Source organism: Tetrao urogallus (assembly GCF_951394365.1).
Source record: "Tetrao urogallus genome assembly, chromosome: 4".
NCBI lineage: Eukaryota > Metazoa > Chordata > Aves > Galliformes > Phasianidae > Tetrao > Tetrao urogallus.
This window is the reverse complement of record NC_136817.1, coordinates 53767937-53783359: the sequence shown is the minus strand read 5'-3', so window position 1 is coordinate 53783359 and position 15423 is coordinate 53767937. Positions and strand designations below refer to the sequence as shown.

At 42.9% G+C, this 15423-nt stretch overlaps 1 protein-coding gene across 1 annotated transcript in view; it reads right to left on the bottom strand.

Annotated features, from left to right (window-relative positions):
- DHX15 (DEAH-box helicase 15) overlaps positions 1–14097 on the bottom strand; it is a gene marked incomplete at both ends in the record, with an annotated part of 47124 nt that extends 33027 nt beyond the window's left edge. The window contains 5 exons of the mRNA XM_079535122.1: positions 3684–3902; positions 4305–4464; positions 5286–5479; positions 9852–10194; positions 14033–14097. Coding sequence (XP_079391248.1) covers positions 3684–3902; positions 4305–4464; positions 5286–5479; positions 9852–10194; positions 14033–14097 — 981 coding nt within the window. The remainder of the gene's footprint in view (positions 1–3683; positions 3903–4304; positions 4465–5285; positions 5480–9851; positions 10195–14032) is intronic.
- Positions 14098–15423: the final 1326 nt, after the last annotated feature.

Here is a 15423-nt window from a genome sequence, read left to right as displayed (position 1 = left end):
TAGCTGCTGTAGACACAGGTGTTAAGCAGTTATCTGTTTTGCCTGGCCTATCAGAAGATCCATCTGTTGTGGGGTTGCTACAAGTGGAAGAGCAACAGGTACCGATAGCTACAAAAACGGTGCACAGACGGCAGTATCGCACCAACAGGGATTCCTTGCTCCCCATTCAGAAGTTAATTCATCAATTAGAGAATCAGGGAGTGATCAGCAAAACTCACTCGCCTTTTAACAGCCCCATATGGCCAGTGCGTAAAGCCAGTGGAGAATGGAGGCTGACGGTGGACTACCGTGGCCTGAATGAAGTTACACCCTCATTGAGTGCTGCTGTGCCAGATATGTTAGAACTCCAATACGAACTGGAGTCAAAAGCAGCTAAGTGGTATGCCACCATTGACATTGCTAACGCCTTTTTCTCCATTCCTTTGGCCAAAGAATGTAGGCCACAGTTTGCTTTCACATGGAGGGGCATTCAGTATACCTGGAACCATTTGCCCCAGGGGTGGAAACATAGTCCAACCATTTGCCATGGGTTGATCCAAGCTGCACTGGAACAGGGAGGTGCTCCTGAGCACTTACAGTACATTGATGACATCATTGTGTGGGGCAACACAGCAAAGGAAGTTTTTGAGAAAGGAGAGCAAATAATCCAGATCCTTCTCCGTGCTGGTTTTGCTATTAAGCGAAGCAAAGTGAAAGGACCTGCCCAGGAGATTCAGTTCCTAGGCATAAAGTGGCAAGATGGCCGTCGTCACATCCCGACAGATGTGATCAACAAAATCACTGCCATGTCTCCCCCCACTAATAAGAAAGAGACACAATCGTTTCTGGGTGTAGTGGGTTTTTGGAGAATGCATGTTCCAAACTACAGCCTCATTGTAAGCCCACTTTATCAGGTGACACGGAAGAAGAATGATTTTGTGTGGGGTCCTGAGCAGCAGCAGGCTTTTGAGCAGATTAAACAAGAGATAGCCCGTGCTGTGGCCCTGGGGCCAGTACGGATGGAACAGGATGTGAAGAACATCCTCTACACTGCTGCTGGAGAGAAAGGCCCCACTTGGAGTTTGTGGCAAAGAGCCTTAGGAGAGACCCGAGGCCGACCCTTGGGATTCTGGAGTCGAGCCTACAGGGGGTCGGAGGAGGGCTACACTCCAACTGAAAAGGAGATCTTAGCTGCGTATGAAGGGGTTCGGGCTGCTTCCGAAGTAGTCGGTACTGAAACACAGCTCCTTCTGGCACCTCGACTGCCAGTGCTGAACTGGATGTTCAAGGGAAAGGTTCCTTCCACCCATCATGCTACTGATGCCACTTGGAGTAAGTGGGTTGCACTGATTACACAACGAGCACGGATGGGGAACCTCAGCCGTCCAGGAATCCTAGAAGTCATCATGGACTGGCCTGAAGGTAAAAAGTTTGGAACACCACCAGCAGAAGATGTATCTCGTGCTAAAGAAGCCCCACCATACAATGAATTACCAGAGAATGAAAAGAAATATGCCCTGTTCACAGATGGATCGTGTCGTATTGTGGGAAAGCATCGCAGATGGAAATCTGCTGTGTGGAGCCCCACACGACAAGTTGCAGAGGCCACCGAAGGGAAAGGAGAATCAAGCCAATTTGCAGAGGTAAAGGCTGTCCAACTGGCCTTAGATGTCGCTGAACGGGAGAGGTGGCCAATGCTCTATCTCTACACTGATTCATGGATGGTAGCAAATGCCTTATGGGGGTGGTTACAGCAGTGGGAGCAAAATAATTGGCAAAGAAAGGGCAAGCCTATTTGGGCTGCTGACCTATGGAAAGATATTGCTACCCGAACAAAAAATATGGTTATAAAGGTGCGTCATGTAGATGCTCATGTGCCCAAGAGTAGAGCTACAGAAGATCAGCGAAATAACCATCAGGTAGACCAAGCTGCCAGAATTGAGGTGGCTCAAATAGACCTGGACTGGCAGAACAAGGGTGAGTTATTTTTAGCTCGGTGGGCCCATGAGACCTCAGGTCATCAAGGGAGAGACGCAACATACAAATGGGCCAGAGACCGAGGGGTGGACTTAACTATGGATGCCATTGTACAAATCATTCATGACTGTGATACATGCGCCACAATTAAACAAGCTAAGAGGATGAAACCTCTCTGGGAGGAAGGGCGATGGCAAAAGTACAAATATGGGGAGGCATGGCAGGTTAATTATATCACTTTGCCACGATCTCGCAATGGTAAGCATTATGTGCTCACCATGGTGGAGGCAACAACCGGGTGGCTCGAAACATATGCAGTACCCCATGCTACCGCCCGAAACACCATATTAGGTCTGGAGAGGCAAATCCTGTGGCGACATGGCACCCCGGAAAGAATTGAGTCAGATAATGGGACTCATTTTAAAAATTCACTTGTGGATACTTGGGCCAGAGAACATGGCATTGAGTGGATTTATCATATCCCCTATCATGCACCAGCCTCTGGTAAGATCGAACGCTACAACGGGTTGTTAAAAACCATGTTGAAAGCAATGGGTGGCGGAACATTTAAACACTGGGAGAAGCATTTGGCAGAAGCCACCTGGCTGGTTAACACCAGAGGATCAATCAGTCGAGATGGTCCTACCCAATCCAGCTCCCTACATATTGTAGAGGGAGATAAGGTCCCTGTAGTACATGTAAAGAACATGTTAGGAAAAGCAGTTTGGGTTTTTCCTGCTTCTGGGAAGGGCAAACCTCTTCGCGGAACTGTCTTTGCCCAGGGACCTGGGTCCACCTGGTGGGTGATGCAGAAAAACGGGGATGTTCAGTGTGTACCACAAGGGAATTTGATGTTGGGGGAGTGCAGTCTGTAATCCCATGTGTTAAGCATGATGTAGTGATGTAGAATAAGGGGTGGAATGTCATGGTTTTATGATTTTTGGTCATCAGTATTCCACACCATAACATCATGTAATGCACTGGGGGTGGGGTTTGATATCTGCCGAATGTTCGTCCGACGGAGAAGAACTGCATTTCCCCAGGAGGCTTTGCGGTCAGCAAGGGGATATAACTCCATGCAAGGTCACCTGATCTTTCTTCTTCGCCTGCGCTTCGCTGTCTGCGCTTCGCTGTCTGCGCTTCGCTATCTGCGCTTCGCTGCCTGCGCTTCGCCATCTGCACTTTGCCGTCTGTACTTCAGTCACTCAACTGGACTGCACTTCTCACCCCAGCATTGTGGTGAGGTCTATACAATTCAAACAGATTCTCTCTCTCTCTCTCATTGTATTTTACTAATACTATATTTAGTAAAATCATTTGTTCCACCTCAGATTAGTGCTGTTGTTTTCAAGTATTTTGGGGTCCCCTGCTTCCCCTTTCCCAGAGGCGCAGATCCGCAGATCCCTCCGCCCTGCTGGTCACGGAACTGGGCCGGACCAGCCCATAAACCGTTGACACTACCAAATACCCAGATGTTTTGAGTTCTTTTCAGTACAAACCTGGGTTTTACATGCTGTTTCTATTTCAGAAACAAACGACTAAGATGAAAACTTTCACTTTACAGACATCTCGCATTCATTTCAAGTACTTAACTGCAACGTATGGCAAGCAGATTTCCTCACACCACATCCCAACGATAAAGCAAACTAAACATTTCCACCTGTACGAGCCATTCTAAACAGTTTCTGCATGAAACAGTGTGTGGAAAAAGGAAAAAAAAAAAATACCTCCTGTCCAGTAAGAAACAGCAGAAGATCTCCTTCCTCTTCTTCACACATGTGAATCTGGATCACTGTTCGAATGGCAGCCTCAAGGTAATCCCTTTCTGGTTCTGGAGTATAGAATATCTCCACAGGATGGGTGCGACCCGGAATAGTTAGAAGAGGACAGTTATCAAAGTAGATCTGAAACTTGCCAGCATCCAAAGTAGCACTCATAACTATGACCTGTAGGTTTAGACAACAAAGAAGTTACCTCAAAGGTTGACGAGAACCTGTGAAATGTTACATGTATAAAATACAGTAGCAGGAAATGAAACTCAATGCTAGCCATGATTTAAGTATGCTTTTATCACTTCAATACAGCACCCTTATTTCCAGGTCAAAAAAACCATCCTAATTAAATACAGAATGGTACAGATGTAACTGTGCCTTCCCAGTATTTTCTTTAATACAAACTGCACTAAGCCCTTCCTAGCATTGTCTTTCTAATACAGCTGACCATTAACAGATCAAAAAGCCTGTTGATCTATGTCAATTGATTATTTTTCTTTATAATTAGCTAGTGGTAAACACACAGACACTCCAGAGTGATTAAACACAATGTTGCTAGGCTTCATCATTACTGACCTTCAAATCAGCTCTCTGTCTTACAACTTCTTTCAGGACTCCCATCAAAATATCCGTAGCCAGTGTCCTCTCATGGGCCTCATCAAGAATTATAACACCATAGCGCTCCAGCAAAGGATCGTTCATTGCTTCACGAAGTAACATACCATCGGTCATATACCTGAATACAAAGACAATTTCTATTTATTAAATCTGATCTATAAAGAATCTTCTTTCTTATTATTCACTAGATTGCTTGACGAAAACCCTTATAAACCTTATTTTTAGAACGGAAGCATTAGTAAACTATTTCCAGCATAGCAACAAATCCATTTACATTTTCAGATAGAAGTTACCAAAGGGCGTACAAATGAAATCTGGCAGTAGAGACACAGTAGAGACTAAGCTTTAAAAATGAAAGTCAACAAGTTTTGGCAACATTTATGAGTAGTTTTAATACTACTACTGGCAAGCTTCCAGATCTATAATTAAAGACTGGAAAATAAAGGAAAAAAAAAAATACAACTCAAATCCTAAAAACACTATTCTTGCAACAGTTTCATTTTTAGCTGACCATTCTGAATGCGATCTGCAAACCATATATTCAGTGAGCTTGGTTTCACCTACAAAGCACTGATATCTAGAACAGCTGACAAAAAAAATAACAAGAGCATACTCAAACTTCAGTTATGTGCCCTAGATTTAAGCATAGATGAGTCCTGAAGCTCACTAGTACCTCTACTTACTAATGAAGTAAACTCCAAACTTCACCAGAATTATTTTGGGTATGAAGTTACCACTGATAGAAGTCAGCTCAACACATAACTTTCCTTTAAGAACAACTCATTTTCAAGTCTATTCCACACCCCGCAGCCTATATTTCGTTCATCTGACACTACAGCCCCTATCTCTTTTCCACTCACTACTACTTCCTCATTATTCCTTTCAAAACTTTGCTAACACCCTGCACAGGGTCCCTTATTGGACAGCCACCATACTTACTTGAGAATAGTTTTTGCACTACTGCAGTCTTCAAATCGAATGGAGTAACCAACCTCCTGGCCCAGCATTACATCCATCTCATCAGCAACCCTCTGCGCCACACTCATGGCAGCCACTCTCCTCGGCTGGGTACATGCTACTCCCCTCTTTGGTCCAGGTAACGAGCGCATGTAGTCAACACACCATTGAGGGATCTGTCAAGAAAAAAAATTCTGTTTCAGCCACAGTTTTAATAGCCAGATGCAACGTATATAACAGAGCAATTATTTCAAGTAAATATATTTGTAATTCCACTGAGGTGACAACTGGGCGTTCAAAACTGTCCAGACTAGGGAAGCAGACAGTCTAGTTAGACTCAACAATCAAGTAAACCACGCTTCCTTAAGCGAACATGTAACCATCTCTCAAGTTATCAAGGAAATAAACAGGCTCACAGTACCTCTGTTAGTTCAGTAGCTTACACTGATAGTTAGCAGCAGCCATCATGCTCAAAAGCAAAAGATTAAAGCTAACATGCAGGACTGAGATCAACAGCACAGTCAGGTGCTTTAAGTTTTACAGTAAACAAGTTATACTTCGTGTCTTAAAAAAAAACACTGCTTATTAATGTAGATTGAACAAAAATATTTTAATTATATAAAACCTGGCTACCCAGAGATCATGACAAATAAAAAAGTTACACTCATTTGGTTAACTCCTGTTCTTTGACATTGTTATAAACAGATATGAAATCCTGGTATTTCAGTTCCTATAACAACATGCTTTGCTTATTTGTCAGGCACTGGTTTTCCAGGAAAGCAGGAATAATAAACAGCTTTACTCAGAAGAATTTGTAAGGTCAGTAAAAGCTTGAAGAAAATTTAATATTAACATGTTCCATGTGGTGTTTTAGAGGAGACAACTTCCAGTCCTAAGTCTCCAGATGACATACAATCTACTCCTCCTTCCTAATTGATTTTAAAAGTACTCTAAAAAGCTCACAATTACAGGAAAAAAAGGGTCACCATTCATGCACTGAACCAATACAGAGCAGCAGAACAAGCTGTGTAGTTTTGAGTAACACAGGCAGATTTTTCTTCTCAAATACTGTATTTCTGCAGCAAAATGGAAATAATTGAATACATGTATAACAGACAACTGTAGACTAATGAAAAGCTGTTTTTTCTCTTAAAAGGGAAAACATATCCCCCATCTTAAGTACAAAAAACAAAAAGAAAGCAAAGATTAACAACTCCGAACAAACAAACGCAAGTAGGAAATTCTATTCAAAACTAAAAATAGCAACAGCTCATGAATACTGAAGGCATGAATCTGGAACCCTACCCAGTAGCACAAACACACTTCCCAGGAGTGGAGCGTAGAAAAATGAAGCTGCTTCTCAAGTGACCAGTAAAAACTCAACTCTGAATGACGTGAAGCTTCTCAACTTTAAACAGAGCCATTCCTGACATCAGCTTTAAAGCAGATTTCTCAGGACACAGTAAAGGGAAGTAAGTAATTTAGAGGCCATTTTCCAGGAAACAACAAAACCTGCAACACTGGTATCACGTGAAAGACAAAGCCTACGTGGATTTCAACGCATTAATGTGATTTAAAAGATCACCAGAACGTCCTGCTTTAGAAAAGACAAAGGACCATGATACCCATTTTTTATTTCTGATGACCACTTTTGGGAATATGAAACAGCTTCCATCATCTAGATCTTACAGAACATAAAGTTAACTTCACTGATGCAAAAAAGCTACCTATAAAAATCCTAAATTTTCTTAATTTAAAAAAAAAAAAAAAAAGATAAGCACCTCTCAACCTCAATGACTTCAATACAAAGACTTTCAAAGATAACCACCACCAAAAAAACAAAAAGGCAGAGACAAACACAGAGGCCTGCAGTGAAGATTGTTAAAGTCTATTTTCGAGCCAAAAGCCACATTTTTTTTTTTAAAAGAATGCAAGACAGGAGTGGGAAGAGCACTGTTCTTCTGCCTGTTCCAAGATACTTCAATCCAGTGAGCTTTCTGTTAAAAGTTACAGTAGGATTCCAATTTTCATTGGTCAATAATGGAGTCCACTCAAGCCAGCTCTCCTGTACGCTACAAGGACAGCAGGAGATAAAGCCATGCTCAGAATAATGCTGCTTCTACTTTTCCAGAGCCACGAAAACTTCATGGAAAGTGGCTTCCCTTGTTATGGAAAACATCCTATGCCTTATAGTTAAAACTCTCAGTAAAAGCAAATGCTACCCCACTATACTATCTAAAGAATACATTTAAATTATTACAGCAGGACCACAAATAATCTCACACTTAGAAGGGAATGTACATTGCAAACAGCATATTTAACTTTTCTAAATGAGATTCAACTCATCCATTCCATAATTACAAAACTGAACTTAGTCTGAGAATGTTTAAAGAAAACAATTTAGAAGCTTAAGATTAAATTACAAAGCAAGTCAAGGCAAATACTGGAGAGATGAACAATTAGCAGCCTACATAAAATACACTTCAGTTTAATGTGGAGTTGGGGTTGCTTTTTTTTTTTTTTTTTTTTTTTTTAATTTAAAATAAGTTTGTGGAAAAGGCTTTCATAGAAAATTCCCATTTCTTCCTATTAGTTCCACTGCCAGAGCCTAACTTTATCAAACCTGGGGCTTATCAAGACTGAAGCAAAAAAACAGGATTTACGAAGGGGGGAGGGGGGAGAAGGACTTGCCAAATGGCAGCTCACTCAGAAGTCCTGCAACTACCACAGCCTCTTTGCCATGAAAGTTAAGAATCACTTTGGAAGGACAATTCCCACAAGATTTCCATGGATGCTAAGTTTCTACCAGAAAACCTAAGTAGCTCGTGTACATATTTCATTTGAATATTTAAGCACAGAATATTGTGTGCTATGATCAATGTGAGGAGATGGAAGCAAGACAATCATTCATCAAATTGTTTAGGACTTAAGCATTAAGAATGCAACACTATCACATTCAAAGCAACAGCTTCCCTAATTGACAGCAGGTCGTTTTCAGTGATAACATTCCTACAGAGGGACTCAGAAGATCTGCAGCCTCACAAGGCCAGGACTCATAGGAAGCACCGAAGACTCCAAGTTAATTTATATGCTTTTGATAACTTAAGTCCCACTTTTAAGAAAGATGCATGGGGTTTCTTAAGTCTTTTCCATAAATTAGAGGTAAAGCAGTAACACAATTCAACAGCTGATGCATCTTTTAAAAAAAAAAAAAAGCAACACAGCCCTAAGGTACTTTCTATACAAGAAGGTACTTAAAATGTACAGTAAATAGCACAAAACATCACAACATTCAAGCATACAGATCTAAAAGGTATTCACTGTACTGTGTCCTTCACATTTTCCAGACTACCAAATTTTATAATAAAAAATTTTTTTAGGACTCACAGTAAGTTAGCTATAATCCATTTTATGAAGATTAGAATGTATCCTTCAGTTTCTAACTCTGTCTTAGATGAAAGGCATTCATCAGATTATAGAACAAAGCTCTTTTTAACATCATTTTTCCACAAATATTTTAAACATCACACCAGAGAACAGTTCAAGACTTGAGCAAGTTCGTCCTGCTATAAACACAACACAGCATGCCTTTTCTTGTGTCCTCCCCATTTTCCCAATCCCCCAAACTGTAAAGGGCTGGTGAAGCTCTGCATCTCTGCTGTCACTGAGGAAGACATCAAATCAGGACCTGATATTCCCACTAAGTTCATACCTGTAGCACTGCATTTCACAAAACACTAACGTGATCTTATTTTTGCAACGTTTTTCCTACTTTTAAGCAACCGTCTACATAAACAGCTAAAGGGATAAAAACTTGAAGCCAACACCTCAGTTTGTAGATCAGTACACTTCTGTCTAACAGTTAAAAAAAAAAACAACCTATCTTCATTTCCCAAATATGTTACTACCAGAGAGCCTACAAAAGATAAGGCCAGAGAACACAACTGGGTTAAAACAAGGGAAGGCAAAAGATTCTCCTCAAGTATTTCTGTATTCATTGAGCAAATCAAACATTCATCAAATAAGTTTTGCTTGTTATTTATGAGGTGTTTTGCATAATGATTTTCAAAGAAACCAAACGAAGTTCCAACCCCCTCACTTAGCAACCATCTCAACCTTTAAGAATTCCACAGTAAGTGGAGAAAGCGTAGAGAAAAGGCAGCTCTGGGGTGACCTCACTGCAGCCTTTCAATGCCTAAGGGGAACCTACAGACAGGAGGGGAATGAACTCTTTGAAAGGGTTGATAACTGCAAGACAAGGGGAAATGGTTTTAAGTTGAGAGAGAGGAGATTTAGGTTGGATGTCAGGGGGAAATTCTTTACAGAGAGTGGTGAGGTGCTGGAACAGGCTGCCCTGAGAGGCTGTGGATGCCCCGTCCCTGGAGGTGTTCAAGGTCAGGTTGGATGGGGCCCTGGGCAGCCTGTTCTAGTATTAAATGGGGAGGTTGGTGGCCGTGCATGTGGCAGGGGGGTTGGAGATTCATGATCCTTGAGGTCCCTTCCAACCCTGGCCATTCTGTGGTTCTGCAAGTGTAAGTAAAAACCCACCTGTGTTGTTTTACCAGACCCAGTCTCTCCAACCAGCACAAATGACTGATGCCTAATCAAAATATCTGTGAATCTTTCTTTATATTCCCAGACAGGAAGCTGTAGTCGTTTCTTCAGTATGTCATAATAACGAGGTGTATGTGGTAGATTTGTGAAAGGGTTAATACTGTGTGGAATCATTGCTGGTTTCATAGGTGGTAACCCAGCAGCAATGAGCGTAGAGTTAGATGCAGCTCGCAGCTCCTTTTCCTTCTCCCTTTCTCTGTCACGATCTCTGTCTCTGTCACGATCCCTGTCACGATCTTTCCGGTCATCACGGTCCCTGTCTCGATCGCGATCCTTCCTAAAATGAGTTAGGAAAGAGCAGAAAATTAGATACTTCTATATTTAAATGTTATGAGGAAATTTGAGCACAAATTGGTTTTAAACATCTCTAATACAAAGCGAATATAAACCAAATACTTCAGTGATTCCTTCCAACAATTCTCTGGAGTACAAACAAAGCGCAACCATTTACATTTCTAATACTGTGCATTAATCACCATACACAATTACTGCCACAGTTCCTCTTGTCATAAGCAAGACTATGGAGAGCACCATCTTGACCCTCTTCATTTAATAGTTATTAGCAACCTGCTACGTATTCTAGACTTCTCACAATTCTTCCTGCAAGTGCACAAAAATATGACCATTAATACTCTTCTTGCCTAGTTAACAAAAGAATTAGGCCAACCACAGAAACAGATGAGAAACGAGCCCTGAAAAAGTTTGATCCTAATATGCCAGAACTACTCTGAAACTTCAAAAAAATACTTTCTCTTTTACAACTCTTCCATACAATTTTAACTCAACTCTGACTGTTGAGTTAGAAACTTAGACCCAAAACTAATAACACATTTACCCAAAGAACTGCAGGCATGTTTCCAACAAAAATCCAAAACATATCATGATTTAGCACTTTGAAGTAAGACCCACTTTACCAATAGAGAAATTGCATTTTTAAATCACATTTTAAACCACTACAATAAAAAACATTATTGGCATTTTTATCTGTGAAACTTTTGAGCTAGATCTAGAGTAGAGTAATAAGCAAATTTCTAGCTAGAGTAAATTAAATGGACAGCGAGTGTGAACCAAACTGGAACTGTTACTCCCCAGTCACTGTTATCTCATTAACTCCTCCAGCTGTTCACTGGAACCAGAAAAGGAACCTATCAAGTTCTATCTACATTTGTAAGTCAAAAAGTCTACTTAAAGGTCAACCAAGAGAGTTGATCCTCTGTTTCAAGCATTTAAGAACAATATGAAAGAGGGGCTCAGATGTCAGCACAGAAAAAAACAGACCACACATCACATCCTCAAATCTAATCATTGATATTCTTTTTGAATAGTATTATTTTCCTAAAAAATGTCTCTCAGCTTTCCACTATCACTGAAATCTAGCATGCACACCAGATGTCTTGCATCAAAACAAGGGAGAGGTAGAATGACAGTTACACTGCCAAGTGTTTTCACTAAAATTTCTGGCAGTTCCTTCATTAAGAAAATGTCACATTTAAGTCACTCCTCATCTCTGCACTTAACAGACTGACCATAAACCCTAAACCAAACAACTAATGTAAAAGAACCAGAACTTAATTGCATTCGTCTTGTCCATGAAGTTCATAACGATCTTCATAAATGGGAAGAGTTTGCTGGTGATCGTGGGTTCTGTTGGGCAATTTATTTGTTTGTTGGATTTTTGTTCTCATTTGAGGTTGCCTGATTTGCTAACCTGAACTCCTTATGCCCGCTCATACAACACAAATTGATGAAAAAACAGTAAAAATTACTTAGAGCACATAAAACTGCAAATGGAAAAGAAATAAGGTTAAGCCACTATTCATCACAACAGAAGTCTAAGCAAATCTAACATCAGTGATATGCACTTTCGCCTCTACTAAGGCAACACAACAATAGCTGTTCGCAGTCTGTGCAAACAAAAGCAGTTTAATAGACATTGCTGCTCTTTACATAAGAAAACAAAATCAGTGAAAATGATACCATCACACTAACACAGCAAATGCAATGTCACAACACCAATCAAATATGCTTAGAAAAAAAATCTATCAGGCTTTAAATTGTGTGTATGCAACTTGCACAACAGCACCGTAACAGATTTTCAAACAATTTCCATCTTCCCCAGAAGTCTTTTTCTTCACAGAATACTTCAAGACAGATAGATAACAGATGTAGTGTCAGGCTACTAAGGCTGCAAACCTACAGCATCACTACCATGCAGGGTTCCACACACTGATACAGGCCTCAATCAAAAAAGAACATAGCAACAACTCAATATAATTTTACATTGTAGCCAGGTGATCCATGTTGAAGGCAAGGTATGCTGCTATTCTGTACACAATGTGGTATCTATTCAAGGAGTTAATTCAGCTTAATCCAGTTCCAAAACCAATTAAATTTCATAAAGCCACACTGTGCAGAATATGACAAGAATACACATGTTGGTAACAAGAATCTGTGCATCTCAGCCTTCTGTATGATGGAAAATCTACCAACCCTTACATAAGCCAGGACAATGAAAGATGAGTAGTGTGCTTTGTGCTAAATGAACTAAGATCTCAAGGAATACTAGAAATAAATTCAACAAGTCCACAGTGACCAACTCTTAGTCCTATGCCATTTAAAGCTTTTAATGGCAGATGAGGAAAGGACAAAGGGACACAAATCCTGCACCTGTGTAGGTTTTAGGTGCAATAAGGTCCAGAGACCTCTACATAAGAATTTTGTACCACTGTTGAGCACTGATAACAATTTTTAGGAAATGTAAAAGTTCTGAATGGCAGTAAAAACAATGTCAAATTATAAAACTTTCAGAAATACAAAACCCATCAGTCTCCAACAGACTTTTCATTATCCATACAACCAAAACATACCAGTTGAAACATTCAAGTAACACACAATTTTGACATCACCATTTGAAAATTTCACAAAAATCCATGGATAACAGAAAGTGAATTTGCACGACTTTTCCGTATACAAAAAGGAGTTATGTCAACTTCTGGCAAACGAGGAGAAAATGCAGTAGAGGAAATAAGCAGCTCAACTCATTTAAGAAAAAAAGATCACGGTGCTCCTATATGCAGGGATTAGTTGGTCAATAAAAAGCATTCTTTTCTCTTTAGCAGAGAAAAATGCATTACACTTATGGCTGTAAACTGGAGTTGCACAAACTCACCTTTAGAAAAAAAGACAAGTTGTGCATCAAGACATCAATAAACGCCAACTGTTGTGGCAGACTTTCAGCTCCTGCAAGTTCTGGGAGCAGAAATAAGCATTTTTCTCAGAGCAACACTCTCGCCTAAACAATGCTGCTGAGTTTCAGGAAGGAGCAGACTCAGGATGGGTTCTGTGCTTCCCAAGAAGGGCAGGACAGATAAGTACAACCCTCCTTCCTGAGCCTTCAGAACACTGCAGCCTTCGGGGGCCCTTCACTCCCAAACCAAGACTAGGGAATATAAAATACAAAAAGACAGCACTAAAACAGCAACGGCACATCATCTGTGTTCCCACCGCTCGATGAAAGACCGCTAAAGCTGGTGCATCGAGTCCTAAAACGAACTTGGGCAAAACAAAGAAACCTCCTCCCTCCTTGACACCCTGCCCCAACCCCACCTGGCACTGCCTCCTCACGAGGCGCATCCCCGCCGGGCACCCGGCGCAGGCAGCTAACAAAGGACTAGCGTTCCCACCCGCTCAGGCACTGAGCAGGCGCTACCTCACGCTGACCCCTTGGATCACGTTTACCACAGAAAAAAAAACGACAGAAAGGCACCAAAAAGGAGACGCGGAGAAGGAGATACCGGCGGGCCGCACACAAAGCCCCACGGGTGCGCGCCAAGCCGCTCCGCCCCACTGCCCCCGGCCCAACCAGGCCCGCGGCCCCTCCTTCCCCTCCCCGCCCGTTCCCCACCGCCGCCATCCGCCTCCCCCATTCGCAAGGCCGAGGCCGGGCCCAGGCCCCGCGCTGGGCCGCACCCGGGCCTCAACGCTCCCATCCATTCCCGCCGCTCTGCACGGCGGAGGCCCCGTCCAGCAGGGAGCGGCCCGGGCCCAGAATGGGCAGCGGATTACGCGGGGTCGGCGCCGATCTCCCGCCCGCCGCGGGCCGCGCTGCCCCTTACCCGTCAGAGCGCTTCTTGCTGGAGCTGTAATCGTCGCCCAGATCTAAGCGGTGCCGTTTGGACATGACGGCGGCCGGAGTGGCGGAGGGCCGCTGGGTACGGCGGGGCCGGGTACGGCGGGACGCGCTCTCCGCTCCTCGAGCAGCAGCAACGGCAGCAGCGCCGCGAGGCCAGGCGCAGCCACTAAAATGGCGGCCGGAAGGAAGCGCCGGGGCTGCGCGAGCCGCTGCCGCGCGCGCGCACGGGAGTGAGCTCGGCGGAGCCGCCGTTCGGCCCCGCCCCGCGTGTTCCAACGGCTGAGGCCGGGCCGGCCCGATGGTGGGCGGTTAGCTTGAGGTGTGTTCGGGGTCCTGTCTTAGGGGCGGGGGAAACTCGTCTCCACAGTCCGTTCCGTTCCCCTGGACAGGCAGGCACTGGAAAGGGAGTTTCCACGGTGGAAGTTAAGAGCAGGATACTGCTGGCGCGTAGTTTTTGTGGGCCGTTGCGTACGTCCGTGGGTGTAGAAAAAGGCAATCCTTCCAAGTCATCTGAAGCAGCAGAAACGAGAAAATCAGTGACATTCAGACTACAGGCTCTAAAGGCACGTGCATTTAGGATCGCTAGCACAAGGGAAGCCCACGTCCCTAGCACCAACAGGCATGGCTGCTGCTATTACATCAAAGTTCTCCAGGTGTGAACGCAAACTGGCGTTTAGTAACACAACTGCTGAAGTGAGCGAGACACGTGAGCTAAAAGTGCTGTTTTCTCAATACAGTTAGCAGGTTTTGCTTGTACACTGATGCTTTATTTTCACACTTCCAGCAGAAATCTATGGCTCAGGCTGGCTCCAACAAACCTGTCTTCAGGGTTGTTTCTGTGTCCTGACCTGTGTTCCTCATCTCCAGCCTCCCCCATCACCATCCAGGAGCTGGGTTAACCCGTCCACACAAGCTGTGTTTGTCCCATGACTGTAGGCAGAGATGAGGTTGAGCAGGAGAAGATGAAGTCATAAACGAGATATCCCTAAATGAGATGCCCTAAATGAAAAGGATGTGGACTGCTTCACCACTGATAGGAGCGCTCTTATTCCTAGGCAGACCCCTGTGCTCTCACAACTAGTTCCTTCAGCTGTTTCTCCTCTAAGTCTTAGCAGCTGCCTTGCTTTCCAAAACAGTCACTTGATAATGCAGCATAGCTCATAAAAGGCAATCTTTTTAGAGCTTCTGGAAAGGACATTTCTTGATGCTTATCTACTGTTGGACATTCTCTTCTCTGTTCCTCCCTGCTTTCCCAGTATATTTCATGCTTTCTCAGTGCTGCAGTAGTGGTTTAAATTGATATCTTAGATAAGATAGGAATGAGACGTACTACCATAATATTAACCTATCTGTTCATCTAGGTACACCTGATGA